General features: G+C 47.0%; 1 protein-coding gene across 1 annotated transcript in view; it reads left to right on the forward strand.

The window, feature by feature from the left end:
* Positions 1-20,508, forward strand: part of RAB11FIP5 (RAB11 family interacting protein 5) — a 99,642-nt gene that overhangs the window by 3,983 nt on the left and 75,151 nt on the right. Inside the window, exon 2 of the mRNA XM_018573764.1 lies at positions 2,088-2,486. Coding sequence (XP_018429266.1) covers positions 2,131-2,486 — 356 coding nt within the window. The 5' untranslated portion in view covers positions 2,088-2,130. The remainder of the gene's footprint in view (positions 1-2,087; positions 2,487-20,508) is intronic.

Genomic DNA, 20,508 nt, shown 5'->3' on the forward strand with positions numbered 1-20,508 from the left:
CAATCGCGCCCCCCCCCCCCCCCCCCCGGCAGTCTTTTCTATCTCTTGCGTACTCGGTCTTGGTTCTGCATGCCCACTGTGTCAACCATGAGGATCTCCCACCATCCCTGCTAGTGTTTGTATTATGGAGCATGCAGCGTTATGAACACCCGGACCTCCATGGTGGATGAGAACAAAGCCAGAACCTATTGGAGTTCCTGAGAGAGATCAGAAAGCTGCAGAGTGATTCAGCCCATCGGACTCTTCCTATAAATCAAACATCACTTTGGGCCGAGCGAACCCTTTAATGGCCGCTGCTGTATTACCATAAATTTCTGCTGCTGGAAACCTCATCCCAGTTCCGTGTAGTCACATATCTGTCCTGAGGCCAAGATGGCTTCACCTTGGCTGCTATCTCTGCATTCTTTCCCTTCTTACTGGAAATTTGGAGCCGTGCAGTCATGTTGCTCTACTACAGGAAATGCTGTCTGATGAACTGTCATGGCTGCCACCTCTGCTTTCAACAATGAAAGCTTCTTATGTGTGAAACTAGTACTACTATAATGTGGCCTTCTTGGGAACCCCTCCATCAATGAAAGCCTCTTATGTATGAAACTAGTACTACTATAATGTGGCCTTCTTGGGAACCCCTCCATCAATGAAAGCCTCTTATGTGTGAAACTAGTACTACTGTAATGTGGGCTTCTTGGGGACCCCTTCATCAATGAAAGCTTCTTATGTGTGAAACTAGTACTACTATAATGTGGGCTTCTTGGGAACCCCTCCATCAATGAAAGCCTCTTATGTATGAGACTACTATAATGTGGGCTTCTTGGGAACCCCTCCATCAATGAAAGCCTCTTATGTATGAAACTACTATAATGTGGCCTTCTTGGGAACCCCTCCATCAATGAAAGCCTCTTATGTGTGAAACTAGTACTACTATAATGTGGGCTTCTTGGGGACCCCTCCATCAATGAAAGCCTCTTATGTGTGAAACTAGTACTACTATAATGTGGGCTTCTTGGGGACCCCTTCATCAATGAAAGCCTCTTATGTATGAAACTACTATAATATAGCCTTCTTTGGAACCCCTCTGTCAATGGCAGAAGCAGACGGCCTTCCAGTGAGGGAAGTCTTAATGTTCCTGTTGCAGGATTTTGGGACAATTGGATATTGGCTCAAAGTTTCTGTCCCAGACAAACTCCCCCCTCCAATAGGACAAAGGAGGACTTTCCTGAGCTGCAGACTAATTTAAGGTCTATTACTAAGAGAGGTTTTGAAGCCAGACGGTTAGCATTTTCAGCAGCAGATCAGCAATGGCAGCCCCTTTTTAGTTGTGTCATGACAGGTTCACTTCAGGGCTGACTGCTGGCCCCGTGGGGTCTACAGTGGTGTCTGCTGGAGGACCTCGTGTTCCATGGATACCAGGGCTCTTCAACATTCAACATTTTTGCACTGGTAGTGTTGATAGCTGGCCTGCTAACTCTATAAATGAAGGTTGGGACCAATAGCAAGGTAAGATACAGTAGGGGGCGGGGCAAATGTTGACCCCTCCTGGAAGTCAAAATTTGTATGCTGGCCCCAATGCATATCTCCACTGAAGTCCTTCAGCCCGTTTGGTACCATTTATGGTAATGGAAGACTTACTGTAAGGACCAATGTGAAATGGAGAGTGAATACGACTATCTGCTCTCCAATGGTCACCACACTGCCTGCATTTTACACCCTATTCATAAAATGCAGAGCATGGTGTGGAGCCTGCAGTATCCCATTGAGTTCTCTTTGCCTAGAACTCCATGATTGGAGAAAAGACCGATCACATGACTCTTGGGCCCCAAGTGTTTACATTGCCCAAAAAAAGGCATTGCCTATCTCATACTCTGGGGGTCCCACAGAAAAGGTCCAACTTGCTATTATTCAAATAATTGTGTTGCGTTGTGAACCAAAATGTCGCACAACATATTATCCAATATTATCTGTCAACATCTACACAATAATATATTCGATTCCAACTTGCTATTGCTTGTCTCCATTGTCCAATGGTACAGGGTATGTTGGGTTGTCTTTTTATATTGTAATACATCTCTTTCCCGTTTCATCTACAGGTACCTGTGATTTCTGCCCCAGCGTCGCATTTCACCCATCCTCATGTACCTGCGGCCGGAACCTGAACAGGGCTGGTACCCCACCCATGTCCAGGTCACCATCCTAGAAGCCAAAGGCCTTCGAGCAAAGGGAAAACATGACACCAGTGATGCCTACACACTGATCCAAGTAGGCCGGGAAAAGTACAGCACCTCTGTGGTGGAGAAGACTCCCGGTTCGCCAGAATGGAAGGAGGAATGTACTTTCGAGCTGTCCTCGGGAGCCCTGGAGAGGGGGGAGAACTGCGAGCTCCAGCTGACGGTCATGCACCGCGCTCTGATTGGCATGGATCAGTTTCTGGGGCAGATCAGCATACCTCTGCATCAGGTCTTCCAAGAGGGGCGATCTCAGAGGAACCAGTGAGTATTAATGCCAACATTGACGAGTGATGTACTACTCTTCATCCTGTGTGGTCTTCATAATGGGTGTCTGTGTAATATAGAGTGGGTATAAACGCCCTCATTGGGTAGTCAGTGTTTTACCAACTGCTGTAACACCATGTTTCGAGGCTGGTGGACAGTGTGCGGTCAAATTACTTGTACCATTTCTGTAGTACTGGTATATTCTGGGGCATTTAAATAATCTGCCTGTTCAAATGACCAGATTTTGATAAGAACGTATAGACTCTGCTGTTGCTGATCTCTCCTTTTAGAAACGTTGTCTTCTTGGTTCAATGGTTTCTGTACTACTTCAGTAACTGACGCACTAAAAGTAGGGATCGAGGTGCAATGGACTTTTAAATGGGTCCTGAGGGTTAGGGAAGCCCTCTTCACTATCATGGACCTGTTTATTAGGGATATTTTCATGACTGCCTATTGGTTGCCTGCATATGGTGAACTCTGTGTTGTTTTTGTTTAAAGGGCCATATTGATATAATTTAATTCCCTGTAGGCTTGTCACTGTCAAACCACATCGATCGTATCCCTATGTTTTGTTGGCATGCCACCAAATCGCTGTGGCATGCCATTTTGTGGACCGGCTGCTAGGGGTGGTTTAGGGGGCACCACAGGGCATGTATTTATTTTTTGCAATATTGGCAATTCTGCAAAGAAAACAATTCCAACAATTCCACCAAAATCATTCTATGAGGCGGTCTAACTAAGAAGTTGATGGGGACAATTATAGAGCTGCAGCTAACGATTATTTTCATAATCGATTAGTTAGCCGATTATTAAGTTCGATTAATCGGATAAAAAATAAAATACATTTTAAAAAATGGCTCCAGTGATGGGACACAATTACCCCCCCCCCATGACTTGGTTGTTCACCACCTATACCAGAAATATATTGCTTTTTGGTTTGGTCCAACTGCAAGGCACTTTGTACGTGAGACATTTAAAGTTACAAACTAACCAAGAACATGTAATGGTAAGAGGGCAGAAGATATCGAGTGGAGGGACTGACCATGATATGAGGAGGACAGAAGATCTGGAGTGGAGGGACTGACCATGATATGAGGAGGACAGAAGATCTGGAGTGGAGGGACTGACCATGATATGAGGAGGACAGAAGATCTGGAGTGGAGGGACTGACCATGATATGAGGAGGACAGAAGATCTCGAGTGGAGGGACTGACCATGATATGAGGACAGAGGATCTCGAGTGGAGGGACTGACCATGGTATGAGGAGGACAGAAGATATCGAGTGGAGGGACTGACCATGAGCTGTTTACATGCACTAAGTAGACTGGTAAGGACCTGTCATGCACCTAGTATAGAGGCGTCTGAAGAGAAATAGAGGAATACTTGGACTGCCACCAATGACCCTTCTTCTATATGGTACTTGCCTTCTTTAATGCGGATCCCATGAGTTAGTACTTTAGTGTCACCTATGCGAAACACGAGTAAGGTCCGTGCAGGATCACCTGGACAGCCAAGCACCCAGAATGTTCAGAAGACTAGGAGGGTAATGGCCACAAAGAGCGGTTTCCTTAGCTGACTCGCACAGATGAGTAAGCAAGCGGCATAGAGTATGACGAGATGTCACCAATCTATAAATGGAATGTATGGAATGGTGTGGACAGCGGTTGATGCTGTGAAGAGGTAATGAATGGCCGGGGAATATCCTGGAGATGTTAAGCAGGAGAGCACTGAAACCTGCTATGTTGTGGCTGATAAGCTACCCACAGGTTCTGGTTTTGGTAATCTGATCATATATAAAGAAAAAAATGAGTGCTAACATTTGTGTGTCTGCATATTCAGACACTTTAAGTGAGTTTTTTGTAGTTCACTGATGTGTTTTGTTTTGCCCGTTGACCAGCAATATCTGCTATGACCTGCTTGTTCTGTGGTGTGTAGTTGGGTTTTCTGAGCACTCTTGAGTCATGTCCACTATGCCATGTTTTTTGACAACTACAGCCATACTTTTGGGAGAATAAGAGGAGAGGAAGAAGGGAAGACGTTGGGTCCTCCCCGACCCTTTGGTGCTTGCAATTCTTGTGGTTGTCGGGCAATGTCCTGGCCGTATCAGCTCTTCCACGTCAAGCATGGTGTGGCCTGCTGACTCCATCTTCCTATGATGCCTGGCTAGACTAGATGTTGCTTGGAGGAGGTGGATAGTTATGTGCAAAAATGCAATCCCATTGAAGTCTATGGGACCACAAATACACTATGTATCGCCCGCACCTTATTCCAAGTCACACAGCAGCACAACACATAGGTGTGAATGGGCCTCATAGAATATAACGGGTTTCCCGTTTAGGAGATTCTTCAAATAACCACCAAAATATTATTTAAATGTAAAAATTACCCTTTAATGCAAGTGGCACCAGCAAGAGTGAGGAAGACCCCCTGTAGGGTAAAGGTACAATGTAGGACAAGGGAGGGGTGCAACAAATAATATGAAATGAAGGGTCCAGTCTGTCCAGTTCAGGAGCCACCTCCATTGACAACCTCTAAAGTTAGGTGCTGGTTTTAATTTTTAAGAATATTGGCTAACTGGCCTGGGATTTGTCCAGTCCTGAAAGGGGTGATGTATATGTGGAGTATACATGGCCATGGAAGGAGGAGGATAGAATGGCCTGGGGTGGTGAACCAATTTTTTTTTTTTTTGGCATAAACCTAAAAGGTGGAACTTTCTGTCTGTATTGCGTGTGGGAAGACAATTGTAGACCCTTATAGTGATCTTTCATTCAGATAGCCATACATGGATATTGGTTTTCCATGCATCGGGTGATGGCTGTTGTCTTGGTTGACAATCTCTGCTTGGAATCTGTCAAGCCCCTGTAACCCAATCGCGCAGTTGCTCAGCACTGCAATGTGATCCTGTGTGACTTTTGTTTTCAGCAGCCAAGACATAAAGCTTGGATTTGGAGAAGGATTTATGAGGGAAGAGGCCCTGTTTGGACAAGTCTTGGGAGAGAGAGAGTGCGCCTGGTTCATTTTAAGCTCCTGAGAGTAACGCTGACAAACTGGAGCTCGAGATGTATATGATGTACACTAGAGCTTTAGGCTCACTTAAACTTTCAGTTTAAATTGGCTAAATATATTCTAGGGCCATAAAAAGTAGGGATGCACAGATACCGGTATTTCGGTATCGAGTACCTTTTTCTTTTTTTTTGGGGGGGTACTCGAAATCGAGTTCCGATACCAGAAATCCCATTAAGGATGGGATTAGCAGGGAAGCCGTCCCCATGTTTCTCGTCAGGGGAGCATGAAGCCGGCTTTCCGGCCAATCAGAAAGCCGGGCAGCGAGCCATTACACACTGCCGGGCTTCCTGATTGGCCGGGAAGCCGACTCCATCACAAGTGACGAGGGAGCATGGAGCCGCCTTCCCGGCCAATGGGGAAGCCGGGCAGCGTGTAATGACTTGCTTCCTGATACCGGAAGTATCGGGCTAGGCATTGGAGCATTCGGGCAAGTACGAGTAATCGCCCAAATACTCAGCATCGGCACCAATACTGATCCTAGTATCAGTGTATCCCTAATCAAAACAAAAAGCGTGCAAATCCTTACAGTTCATTTTCTTTAGAAAGCAGCCACAGTCTGAGTAAAAAAGCCTGTCCCCTGCCAGCATGCTGCAGAGAAGGACTGTTGATCTCTCTGTCTAAGACGACTACATGCCCCCTGTTGGCTCAGACCTCTGCAATCGGCAAAGCTTGTCCCTAGCCCTGACTTGGCAGGGGGCATGCGGGCAAACTTACCTCAGTGAGACCGGCTCCACCCAAAGACACGCTGTCAGTCCCAGCCCACTGTCATCTACAGTGCACCATTGAATTAAATGTGTACCTGCTGCCCAGAGTTTTATGTGTGCTTTAAACGAAGGCCAAAGGCAGGAAAATGCCCATCTGCGCCCTCCTTCTCTCCCTCTATTCTTCCCTGGTTATTGTGAACAGGCCCTTCTTATTTGCCTGGCACCCATCCACCATAGCCCTCAGTCTCTCCTGGGCCTACTTGTGGTTGATCTTTAGGGTATAAATAGCCTTGGAGGGCATTCAGCTGCCAAAGCAGCCATTGTTCCCAGAATCCTTTGCAGCAGTTTCCTGCTTTCCTTGCTCATGTTCTAAATGAGACTTTGCTTAAGCGGGACCTTCAATTTTTTTTATTTTTGCTAATGGGAGTTTCTGAGTCTTTTCAGGACTAGGCCTGGGTGCAGATATTTTATGAACAAAGGAAAACAAACATTTCATTTAATCGCCTCTTCAGCCTCCCGGCCATGTTTTCTCCTGACTGTCAGATGTGTGCTGCTGGCTCAGGAAGAAAACAGATCGATGCCAGGACAATCTATTTTGGTCTTTGGTTATTTATGACGACAGGGCACAGCGGCGTGCTGCCTGGTATGCCTGGCTTGCACAAGCCTGTGTTCCTTACAGAGACTGCTGAACCATTCTGTGCCCTAAGCCAGTATTTATGACCGTGCAGTCTGACAATGTGGTTGGACACGCTGATTGCACCAAGGCACAGTACGGTCAATGTGGGGCCACCCACTTTTTTGGGGCTGTAGGTTTGTTTAGCTGACAAAATGACCACAGCAACCCTAGTAAATACAGGTGAAGGTCCAACTACAGCCAAAACCTATCTTGTCTTGGCATAGGGAAGGCTTATATTTTGTTTACCATTTGTGTCTGGGGTTTGAACCAAATCTGAGCTCTTCCAAACATGGAAAGAAGCTCCTTCTACTGCCACCTACCGTGTTTCCCCGAAAATAAGACACGGTCTTATATTTTTTGGGGCTCAAAAAAACACACTGGGTCTTCTTTTTGGTGTAGGTCTTATTTTTTCTTTTTTTTTTAAATGTACAACAATCCCCACTTATTCATGTAGAAAAATATGGTGATCAGGGCAATCATGGGTGCCGTACCTTTCCAAGAGCAATTTGGTAACCAATCGCTGGCCAGAATGAGCGAAGCGCACTTTCACTATCAATTCCTCACAGGCGGAGTGCATTTGGTATCACTCCGCCTGTGACAAGAGCCGGCGCTATAGAGGAGGCATCGGCTTATGCGGCTCTGCTCCCGCCGGTGTCGCCTCGCTTCCTCTAGCGCTGGCTTCATTGGCACCGCTGATTCTCTCCCGCAGCTCTTCAAGTTCCCCCTTATGCCACCACCGGCCCTGGGAATGGTCACAACTAGGTCTTATTTTTGGGGTAGGTCTTATATTTTAGCAATTCCTCAAAATAGTACTAGGTCTTATTTTCGTGGAAACAGGGTAGTCCGCTACCTGCAGCCAGTGAATTTCCCACCAGTGGGTGCACCTAAGCAAAGGGGTGGAATGCTGTAACGTCGTTGACTTTATATGGCTATATTTAGTCAATAACATTTACCCAATATGGCCATATAAACTCAAGGATCTCCGCACATGCATGCCGGCCCTTTGTTTATGTTCCGCTGTGGGGCAGGGAATGCTCTGACCATCAGCTGAATTTGGGTGGTGGGCCCTAGGGCACTTCTCTATCTGTGTCCCTCAGCACTTATTCACATAGCCCTCTGGGGCTGTACACGGCCTGGATCAGCATATTTCTGCCGTGTGTATGGCCTGGTGTTACCGATCAACTGGGGCTGCTGATCCTGTACAAATCAACAACAACCTGAGAGGCTCTGCAACTGTCTGCGTATCTGACATGGAGTGAATACCTGTGTTTTAGGGACAGGTGAGCGGCCCTGGACTCTAACCGGTAATCGCTCCTATATGCAAATCTAAGAAATGCGCACTATAGGGATTTGCAGCATGGAGGTCAATATGTCAATCACTTGAGACCGATATGTGGCTATCGCCAGGCAGGACCGAAGTGTACAAAATCCACCTGTGGGCGAGAACATCTCGGACAATTTGCGGTACTGAAATGACCCATTTTATGTAACGGAACACTCTTATGGATGTACACATCTGCTTTACTGACAATTAAGCAACAACAGGGCACGGCTACGAACTGTATTACACTGCCAGTGACACACAGGAAGAATTTGGTAATGCTCTCGTGTATGAGAAACTCTGAAGAGGTCCCTGCCCAAAGAAAGAGAAAAGCTCCATATTGACCTGCACTCGCATGGTCAGAGGTATAAAAGCAAAACGCAGCTATAAACAAGGGAACCTGTAGGAGGGAATTTGTACTTTTAAAGAGCAACTTCACCCTTCCCAGCCAAATTGAAATTTACAAATCCCTAACAACCATCCCTGTATAGAAAAAAGAACATGCTTACAAGTCCTTGGAGTCCAGCTTAGTCTTCCCTGCAAGCCAGGTTCTCCATGCGTTGTCATGCCATTCTACTCCTGCACCGCCATCTTGAAAGGAGATCTCTAGAACGTGCAGACATGCCGCAGGCCTCTGCCAGGTCCCATAGGTCTGTGCATGTTCCAGATATTCCCCTGTGGAGGGTAGACCGCCACGGGTCTCTGCCCGGTCTATGGGACCAAGCGAGGACCCATGGCAAGCAGGCATATGTGTGAGATTTTGCAAACTGCCTGGGATGTGTGATGTAGGCATCCCAGGAAGTCACGGGTGGAAGGATACATCATCCTTACCTAGGCTAAGTGAAACAATGAAAAAATTAAAAAAGGGTGAGGAGGCAGGAGAGAGGTTCTATTTAAATGGGCAAAGGTTGGCTTTGAAGTAGAATTGAAGCCAGTTTTTGATAGAGTAAAAGAGGGTTATAACCCCTCTCAGCTTTTTTTGCCATCTGTGTCCCATTGGGGAGATTTCATTTCACTTCCTGCTCAGTATCCACAACAGGAAGCGGGAGGAAATCTCTCCAAAGTGAGGGAAATCCCTGGTGATCAGCTTGGTCACCACAAATAGTGTCCCCATTGGAAGATTTCCCATCTGTTCCTGTTCTGTTGACAGCCTAAAAAATTGGATTTTCTTTCATTTTCAATGATAACGGTCATCAGGACAAGTAGGGAGGGTGAATCTCCCTAACGGGGACACAGTCGGCATTCCTCTCCACTCCATCCAAAACTAAAAAAAAAAGTTTTGACTTCAGTTGCACTTTAAAGGAGAACTATGGGGTCCAAACTAACACAAACTAGCGTCCTCCCGTCACCCTAAGCTCAGTATACGGCGAGCTACAGCTTGCGGTATACTGAGACGCTGAAGCGGATCCCGATAATTATGTCTGGATCCGCCCAGCTGCGTGAGTGACAGCTGGCTCTGCCTATCTGGAGGCAGAGCCAGCTGTACCCGCCCCCTCCCCCATCCGTTCCGCCAGTCAGCGCTGGTGGATCGGAGCGGGGAGGGGGGAATCCAGTCCCTCCCCTGTCACGGCAGAGAGCTGTCACAGGATGGAGAGGTGAGCGAACGCCGGTATGTGTTCGCTCACCTCCCGATCTACTGAGCCGACCTGTGACAGTCTCATTGTCACAGGTCGGCTAGAACTATGAGGTGAGTGAAAAGCCCTCACCTCATAGTTCTCCTTTTTTAATGTTCAGTTTGGAAATGCCAAAATCTTTCTGGAACAAGGTAGGTGCAACCTCATGTGGTCAACATAGCCCTCCCGATTCGGCCCACATGCCTGTCCTTGTACCCTGTACAACAGGTAATGAGTACTAGGCACACAGTTGAATGTTTAGTAGTCTTGGTTTAGAATAGTAACTTGGCTAATAAAATGTGAAGGTGGAGTTGCCCTTTAAGCCTGTGCACATGTACCCAGCAGTTGGAATTGTAGGACCTCTGTGATGGTTTTTCTTCCCCTTGTGGATTTTTGGTTTCCCTCGTTCAGAATTCAGCTTTTTGCATACCCGGGTCGTGTTATGGGAGACTTTACATTTGGAGCTCAGCTGAGTTTATTCCCCATATTTCTCAGGCAGGTTTTCGGGTTGGGCTCCGACGACATTCCAGCAGCTATATAAATATTTTGGTGTTATGCAGAGGTGGTGCCTTCCTTCGGGAAAGTCAGATTTTTTTTTTTCCATGCAGCGTGTTGTGGGAGTAGAGCGGCTGTGCACCAGACATGTAAAATTCCCCCATAACTCGGCCAGGAACAATCGGCCGCTTGTTTGCTGCTAAAACCTACTTAATGTAATGGGATTTGGGAAAAGACTTTCGCTGGCTGGATGGTAACGGGACGCTGGCTGTGAAAGGGAGATCGTCATCACTGCTTGTACATGGCTCCCAGCTGTCCCATATTGTTCAGTCCTGTGCTTTGCAATCCCTCTTTCTAGGTACGGTCTGCAACCTACCAAAGTATTTTTATTTATTATCGGTATTTATAAAGCGCCGGCCATTTACGCAGCACTTTACATACTGTACATCCATATCAGTCCGTGCCCTCAAGGAGATTCTAAGGGCCAATTTAGACAGGAGCCATTAACCTTCCAGCATGTCTTTTTGGAGTGTGGAGTACCTGGAGGAAACCCACGCAAGCACAGGGGGAACATTCAGACTCCTTGCAGATAGTGTACAGACTGGGATTCGAACTGAGGACCCCCTAAAGTGCTAACCACTGGAAATGAAAGTTGCCTGGCTTGCTGCTCCAATGGTCTGAATATGTAGGGGCAAAACTGCAGACTGTGACCCCCATAGAAATGTTTTGATTGGCCCTCTGGGGACCTCTGTACTGTCATTGATATAAACCTAAAGTATGTCTAAGGCCTTGTTCACACCAAGAGCAGAGCAGTTGCAGACCGGATCAAAACTGCGTCCAATGTATTCCAATGGTATTTTGTGCTCTAGTTCACATCGCAGCGTGCAGTTCCAGAGCAGGTGAAAAAAAACTGCAGCAAGCCCTATTTTACCTGCTCTGGAACGCATCAAAAACGCATGCAAGTGCCTGGGACACACTGAAAGCCCACGTTAAACTAAAAAACGGCCCGGAACGCATCAAAAACGCGCCACAACCCACTGCACTGCGTGTGCAGAAACCTGACCGGATCTGCTCTGCATTTGGTGTGAACAAGGCCTAAATCTAGGACTGGTAGCGGGATTGCAGTCAGCATAGTCAGTACACTGCTAGGGACCGGAGCTCTGGATAGATGTCAGGGAGGAGGGGGCAAGCGTGCAGGGAAATATTTTTTCATCATTTTCCAGCTAACTGTCTACAAACGTCTTTACGACGTAGGTTTTATTTTGCAGAAGTAGAATAACTGTCCTGTTAGGTTTTTTTTTTTTTTTTACCTGCGAAGACACCCTGGGATTTTTAACAGCCTGAGGAAGCCTGTGTTCCAGTCTTAGGAATACTGGGTTAGTTTCAGTGCTGGCTGGGATGACGAGAAGCTCTGAGCGCATGACTAGGGCAAGGCTTAGGTTCTCTTTTTTTACCTACCCCTGCTACGCCAACCACCAACCCCCCTTTTTCTTCCTTATCTAAAATAACAGGCCACACAGTATTGGATATAAATTGGCTGTAGCAGCCCTTTATTACAAATATGTAAACATTAACAAATCCATATAAAAACTTTGACTACTAATTGTGTGTGTCCATGTACACCCACCTACACACACAATTATTTTTATATATAGATATAGATATATATATTGTACACACACATATGCCTGAAGGCCCCATTACCTTACAACAACCATCTCTGCATACCTTTTACCAAGGCCCCTAGCCGCAATGCACCGACTCAGGGACAACACACAGAATTGATGCAGAGACATTTTACAACTATTCCTGTCCACCATGTCTGCTGACTCCGCCACCACGAGAGCTGCGCACCAAAGACGAGTCCTCACCAACACCGTACCACCATACACTGCCTTCCAGGACCCCCAGACCATGACATATATGTAAAAATACCCAACATTACAGACAACCAGAATCATAAAGGGGCGGGTGGGTGGCAAGTTCGCTCGCCGTGTGCTGTCTCCAACTGACCAAGGAAAAACTCCGCCTTCTCAAACCACTGGGAAGCCCCTCCTGGACCACCTATGAATCGGCCAATCAGGTAAGTACCCCTTTTATTTTAAAGATAAACACTTGACCTTGACCCCTCCTTTTGATTCCAAGTCCACCCTGTCATGTAGTCCCTCCGCCTATTTTGTTCCTGTCTTTTGCTCTGTGACTATCTATACATCTACACTGCTAAGACCGTTAAATGAATTCTCCTTATTGCACAGAATGGAAAGGGGGAATCTGTGAATAGGGACAATGATTCCAAAGCTTCTCCCTGAACACCTGACATCGGCTCTTCTTAATTGGAAATGTCACAGGGGGTACAGTGTCAACAGCAACCTCTACAATCCTTAAAGAAGAACTCCAGGCAGCATAAAACTAAAACCTTGCAGTGGGGCTACCCCTGCATGGCAGGGGATTAGTGCTTGTCTTCTTCTAGGTGCTAAGTCAGGGGTAGCCAAACTCTGGCCCTCCAGCTGTGGTTAAACTACAAATCCCATGATGCCTTGGCCTCTGGGAGCCATATCTGTGGCTGTCAGAATCTTGCAATGTCTCATGGGAATTGTAGTTACACCACATCTGTAGGGCCGGAGTTTGGCTACCCATGTGCTAAGTTAAGAAATATATATACTTGCCTTCCACTTAAAGGAGAACTATGGGGTCAGGGCTTTTCCCCATAGTTCTCCTTAGGGTAACGGGAGGACACAAACTAGCGTCCTCCCGTCACCCTAGGCTCAGGATACCGCGAGCTGTAGCAATTGTGCCGGGATCCGCCCAGCTGCGTGACTGACAGCTGGCTCTGCCTATCTAGAGGCAGAGCCAGCTGTACCCGCCCCCTCCCCCATCCGATCCGCCAGTCAGCGCTGGAGGATCGGAGCGTGGAGGGGGGAATCCAGCCCCTCCCCTGTCACGGCAGAGAGCCGTGACAGGATCGAGAGGGGAGCGAACGCCGGTATGTGACACTTGTTTCAGGTTGGTCCATACATGGCAAACCCAGTGCAACTTAAGGTGCCCATACAATCGGCTATTATCGTTTGGAAATCGTCCACAAATGGTCTTTCGTACAATAATGGATCAGTTGATGGGACAATTACTGTACTTCTGGCTGAATTTCCTTGATTGGTCAGATTGGACATCTTTTTCTCAACTCTTATGAAAATCGATGTATCAGTGGTGGTTTCATAAGAAAAAAATCCCAACATGAACACTGAAAAATCCGTTCTTTCGATCGACGAAATTCGGTGAGTTAGAATTGCTAATGAACGATAATCAAAATCGACATTGGCCTGTGCATGATGGGGTATTCGAGTGGAGATCAGATGACGGTTTGATGAGGGCACGAAAACTCGAACGATAATAATGTATGGCCAGTTCTAGGAGGAGATTTAGGTTCTTCCAGCATCAACAACTTCCAAATGAAGAAAGGGAAGATCAAACGCGGTGTCCACTCTTTCCTTCATTCCAAGCTGGCACAGGATGTACTGTAAGATGAAGCTCTTTCTGCTGTACATGGTAGTTTCTCAAAGAGCGCTCTCCATAGGAATGGAATCAATTTCTTGCGTAGAGGAAGCTGCTCCCTGTGGGCCACATAGCGTGGATCTGGTAGGAATGTGGGCTGGTCTTGTACTCGCCAATCCTCCCTCATGTCACTAGTGCTGGAAAAGTCTAGCTTGGTTATGCCTCTACCCAGTCTAGGACCAATTGGTAGGCTGTGGAGGTAATGCTGGGCACACACCTTACAACCCTCGCAAGACTTTTGTCTTGCGAGGGTTGTAAGGTAATTAAGAAAACGTACAATCTGCCTATCTTGGCTAGGCAGATCGTACTTGCGATGATCGCAAGCCGTGCCCCCCTGAGGGGCGGGCTTCCGATGACCGCAATGCCGAACGGCACACCGGCCCGTCCGGCTTTTGTCTTACGAACATGCTACACACCCGCCGAACATCGTACGATGCTCGGCGGGTTTTCGAACATGTTCGTAAGTTTAAAGTTGTGCGACCTTACAGTAGTAGAGGCTTCCTCACACCTTGCGATAATCGTACGATCGCGGGATTTCCCGCGATTATCGTACGATTATCGTAAGGTGTGCAGGCACCCTAAGAGGGGTGGGCCAAAGCTTGACCTACAGAGAAGTCAAGAACTCCATATAACTGGCGTTATGGATCTCTGGATCGATCGAACATTGTGACCTGTGGTTCTCACTGGTTGTAAACTCCTCCATATGCATTTATTTTCCATTGTTTATTGAGTTGAAAAGGTCAATATTTGTGACCGGAGACTTGCTACAGGTTGCAATGTGCTCCTCCTAGAATTCTAATATAGGAAGACATCTGCCTCTCCTTCCTTATCGGTAGGGATGAAATGTATTTTGTTAGCTGATGAGAATTTAGATAAATCATGGAAACTGGTACTCTTTAACCAAGCTTTCCAAAATCAGGCCAGGAAGGGGTGATAACATAGCAATAATAAGAGGTGGAAATTCCGAGGGTGACATTTTCCACCGACCCATCTGAGTGACTGCCGCGAAACTTGTTTAAGCGAAGTTATCCATTAACACTTCGGCTTCAGGGTCTGTCGGAGAAGTCTTTTGATCTTCTGCTGTATGTGTTTGTGTTGTATTCCCAAAAGCTGCCGCGGTTTGAGGAGGATTTTCCTGTCTCCTTTTATCCTCCTAACCTGCAGGCAGGCAGGCAAATGCCTGCTTGAAACTTCACACGGATAAAGGAAATCTGCACTTTTTGCTAAAAAAATACAAATGCTACACAAGCCAGTTTGTAAATTAATATTACATATAAAAAAAATCACGCTTCCGTTTTTCCATTTGCAGCCAGCATGACCGTGCTGTGGTAGTTCTGTTCATTTTGGTTCTAAGCACTTGCAGATATCTTGTTCCCCTGCTCCTGTGATTGACTGCTTTTCCTAGAAGCCTCCTGCCCCGTATAATATAGCAACTATTGGCTGAAGTGATATCTCCTTCGCTATAGGTACAATAAAGTGACTGTTGGGTGGAGTGATCTCCTTTGCTATAGGTACAATACAAGGACTGTTGGGTGGAATGATCTCCTGCCCTGTAGGTACAATATAGGGACTGTTGGGTGGAATGATCTCCTGCCCTGTAGGTACAATATAGGGACTGTTGGGTGGAGTGATCTCCTGCCCTGTAGGTACAATATAGGGACTGTTGGGTGGAGTGACCTCCTGCCCTGTAGGTACAATATAGGGATTGTTGGGTGGAGTGATCTCCTGCCCTGTAGGTACAATATCATGTCATGTAGCAGGGCAGAGGGGCAGTTCAGGTAATGAACCATCTTTTTCTTCCCACTGATAACAACACAGAAAATATAACTTTATTGTGGTCACTACAGAGCAGCTTTCGCAAAGTGCACGCTCCATTTGTCCTAGTCTTCAGTTCATTGGCCTGGTACAAGCATGCAGCAAGTAAAGTCTAAACCCCTGTCCCACACCCCATCTCCAGGAGAACGACTCCTTAGGTAGTTAATTCCAGGAAAGAACCCTGGAGCCTGCACCTTGAAAAACAAGTTGGGGAATGGCAGTCCATATGATTCGGTTTCCGAAGGTTCACGTTCAGTTCACCTCCTCTGTGTTTTAGTTTATATTTCCAGTCTTCCCGAGAAATTCCACAGACTGCTGTGAGCTGTGCAGTCTCCTTCGCGTCGCCCCCAAACCCCCTCCTGGGTGCCCGCTGTTTAGACTGCAGGCTGCTTGTTGAGACAGAAGGAAGATTTTCTTTTCGGAGAACTGTGATAGAACTTTGGTAAGCACCATCGGTGGCAGCCATAGAACACCGCCGACATCTTGGGTGGGCTGGAGACGCTCCAGGTGACACCTGGCCTCGGGACGCCCCTGGTGACAGGTTCTCTTTAAGGAGACATTAGGGGTGTATTAGACCTAGTGTCACCTTTCCACTTCAGAGAATCTATTGAAGTACAAATCGAAGTGATGCGATCGGCCTTGCTTATGGCTACGTGCAGCGGGGAGGAGATTGCCGACACCTATGATGCCGGTCCCGGGACCGCAGGAGGGCCTAGGAAGCAAGGTGGAAAATGTAAGGCGTAGGGGGGCGACCCCCATTACCGGCCTGTGGAAGCAATCTGGCGCCAGCTCAGACTCGCTTCCAGTGTAAAGCTGACAGTTGGAGTAACCGACGGGAGTCCGATACCAGGGGCCCACAGCCAGCAAATGGATTGGGAACGTTCATATATTACTAGGGCCTGCAGAAGCAAATGGGATCAAATGGCCAGGTTGGATGGTCCCAACCAATCCGTTCTAATTCCTACAACAACGCCAACACATGCAGAAAGGAGACCACAAGCTGGTGTCTTTTTTTTTTTTTTTCCCCAGAGGAGCTCACCTGGCTTGTACAATTTGTTTAGCGCAGGGATAGGCACCCTCGGCACTGCAGCTGGGGGTCAAGACAAGTCCCATGAGGCATTGCAAGCCAAGGTGGCCTACCCCCTGTTTAGAGGAAATGGACACTTAGTGGCAAGGCCCCCCCATTTAATGTCTACTGGTAGCTTCAGTGCCCGTTCACGCCTAAGGCTGGGTTCACACCTAGGCGTATCGAATATGCGCGTTTGCACTGCGATTCGCGGTAAACGCACGACAAATGCGCGTTTCCGAGGGCTACCTGGCTGTATCCCAATGGATACGCGCGGCAAATATGCCCCAAAGATGCTCCTGTACTTCTTTGGGCGTAGGGCGTTTTGTAGCGCGTTCATACGGCCTGTAATACGCCCAGGTGTGAACCATAACCATAGGAAATAATGGGATTTCGGTGTTTGAGCGTTTTGCAGAGCGTAGGAAGGCGCTACAAAACGCCCAGGTGTGAACGCTAATGTGTTCTGCGAACGGACTCCTAACAGCGCGTCGTGCTGGTAGACCAGCAATGAGAGGCCTAAAAACGTGCAACGCACTTGCAGTGCCAGTACATGTTACTGCACCATAAAATTCTTTTTACCTGTGCGGGGGAAAAATCCCGGACTGCAGTTATTGCATACGCGGTGCCCATTGAAATTATTATACAGGATTTATATAGGCCCAACAGTTTGTGCAGCGCTTTACAATATAAGGAAGACATTACAATCACAATACAATTCAAGTAGGGCTGCAACAACTAATCGACATAATCGATTATTGAAAAAGTTGTCAACGTTTTCAATCGATTAATCGGCTTCCGATCAGTTGGCCCTGTTCACAGCTCCACACGCTGTGCGCCGCACAAGACAAGATGTGAAATCAATGGGGGTGCGGGGCAAACACGGGGAAATAAATGCCTGCGACCGTGCAGGAACGCACGTTACTGTGGCGCGCATTCCCGCAGTATGATGGTGTGAATGGGGACTCCTTTTTGGATGGTGGATATATAGCGATGAGTTTATAAATATACACAGGTGTGTAAAATGGTGTTTTATTTTGGTAATACTAGCAACAGAATAATAAAAATATTTTATTACTATTATTTATATTTTTTTTATTTTTTGCTAGTATTAAAAAAACAAATAACAAATGTATCGACAATAATATACATTTGTTAATTTTCAATACTAGCAATAAAATAATAAAAAAATTAATTTTTGTTGTCATTTTTATTCCCAGGTTAATGACTGCTGAGATTGTTATTTTTATAGTCTGTTTCCAGTCGGCTCACAGCTGACTTAGACAAGCAATGAGAAGCAGGCACAGCGAAGCACAGGGGCAGGAAGAAGAGCCTGCATATGTAATGAAGGTTTTTGCTACACTGGCACATATTGGTAGGATTTTTTCATAGCGGTGTGTGTATATATAAATGGTCCCATGTATGTACTGGGATGGACGTCGTTGTGCATGCCGTGGAGCGTGTCTCTGTGTCTGGAAATTGGCCCTCATCCTCTTATCTCTTTGTGTAAATATATTCTATAGTCAGATCCAGGGTTGTGGTATATTTAGCTCAGATTCCACATACTCCGGAACGTGGTCTGTGCTCAGCCAATGCTAAATATGTCCTCACGTGGGACGGGACATCTCACTGCTCTATAAATGTTTTTGTAATCCCTCTGAAATGTTAGTTTTCGGGCGGCGGGTGTAGAATCGCCGTTTGTCTGGCGGTATTAACCTCTGGAGTGTTTTATAGGAGAGTCCGCACCGAGCGCTCACTTCCTGCGGCTAACCGTTCTGTTTTGTCTTTATTGCCGCCTCCAGCTGTTCTGCTTCCTCCGTATTATGGATTTAAGACTCCACTGCACACGTAACAAAGCCGCAAAGGTTTAGAAAATGTTACCGCGCTTTTGGTTCTCCTCCTGCAAAGTGTTTTATTGGTGGCAGTCAAATAGTTATGTGTAGTTTGTTGTGGTTTTTTTTCTTCTTAGAATTTAGTGTGTGCTCAGATACTTCCCTCCGATACCAGAACTTCTGGTCAGAGGGACATCTCCCTCTGATCGGTAGTGACGAGGGAGCATGGAGCCGGCTTCCTTTCCAATCAGGAAGCCCGGGCGGTGGGCTATGGTGACGAGTGAGCATGGAGCCACCTTCCTTTCCAAGCGGGAAGCCGGGCGGTGGGCTATGGTGACAAGGTAGCATGGAGCCGCCTTCCTTTCCAATCAGGAAGCCGGGCGGTGGGTTATGGTGACAAGGTAGCATGGAGCCGCCTTCCTTTCCAATCAGGAAGCCGGGGCGGTGGGTTATGGTGACGAGGGAGCATGGAGCCGGCTTCCTTTCCAATGAGGAAGCCGGGGAGGTGGGTTATGGTGACAAGGTAGCATGGAGCCACCTTCCTTTCCAATGAGGAAGCCGGGGCGGTGGGTTATGGTGACAAGGTAGCATGGAGCCACCTTCCTTTCCAATGAGGAAGCCGGGGCGGTGGGTTATGGTGACAAGGTAGCATGGAGCCACCTTCCTTTCCAATGACGAAGCCGGGGAGGTGGGTTATGGTGACAAGGTAGCATGGAGCCACCTTCCTTTCCAATGAGGAAGCCGGGGCGGTGGGTTATGGTGACGAGTGAGCATGGAGCCACCTTCCTTTCTAATCCGAAACCTGGGCAGTAAGGCATTACACGCCACCTGGCTTACTCTAATGGTACTTCCGGTATCGGTATTCAGTATCGGTGAGTACGGAAAAAGAAGATATATGGGTACTCGTACGCAATACCAAAAAAAATAGCGGTATTGATGCATCCCTACACAACTGCGCCGGAAAAAAAGCAAAATGAAAAATGCACTGCACCTCGTTTGCATAAACGCATCCAGATCTGAACACGCTGTGAAAGGACAAAAAAGTTCATATTTGAATAGTAGAAAAATAGCGAAGGGAAGCGAGGTGTGACTGCTAATAGGAGTTTATTGTGTGTGTGTGTGTGTGTGTGTGTGTGTGTGTGTGTGTGTGTTCTATTTTTGTTTTTCTTTTAATCTGCAGCTAAAACTAATCACCATCTTCTGTATTCGGCTCTCACAGTCTGAAGCTGAATGATGTCTGAACAGCTTCAACGTTTGTTTTTGCCTCCTCAGGCGTCTTGTAATGTCTTGTAGAACGAGATTCTCCCCAGACTCATCATGTTTTCGGTGAAGAATAGAAGTGTGTCTGTGTCTGTGTCTGTGTCTGTGTCTGTGTCTGTGTCATCTCCTCCTCTGCAGCGATGGAATGTCCCTCGGCACCCTCACATCCTATACACTGTGTAAAGAACGTGATGACTCCGGGACCTTAGACCGCTGCAGCAGAGGGGGGGGAGACGTTCCAGGGACCGGTCTAAGCTGGGGATCGGGTGAGTATAACTTTATTGTCCTGGTCTAGAGAAAAAGCTCTTAATTCTTGGAGTGCGGGGGTGGGGTTTAATTTAATATAAAATTAAAAATCCCCGGAGTGCTTCTTTAAGGTGAACTTTCCAGTTGCAGCAAAGTTTGGGTCCCCTGGGCCCGGTTTTCTTCTATGTAGTGGGGTGTGTGTAGCGGGGAAGGGATCCATAAAGCCAGCGGGCGATGCAGCTCCCTATTAATCCCCAAATGTAGGAGAAATGTCTGTTCTGGGTGGATTTACGAGCACAACTTGTCCTGGATTGTGAAACCGTGTTAAAACTTCTGACACGCCAACGTTCCGTGTATTATATGATTGGCTCTGGTGTA

The sequence above is a fragment of the Nanorana parkeri genome, unplaced genomic scaffold (genome assembly GCF_000935625.1).
Source record: "Nanorana parkeri isolate BGI_ZX_2015 unplaced genomic scaffold, ASM93562v1 scaffold2527, whole genome shotgun sequence".
In the NCBI taxonomy this organism is placed as follows: domain Eukaryota; kingdom Metazoa; phylum Chordata; class Amphibia; order Anura; family Dicroglossidae; genus Nanorana; species Nanorana parkeri.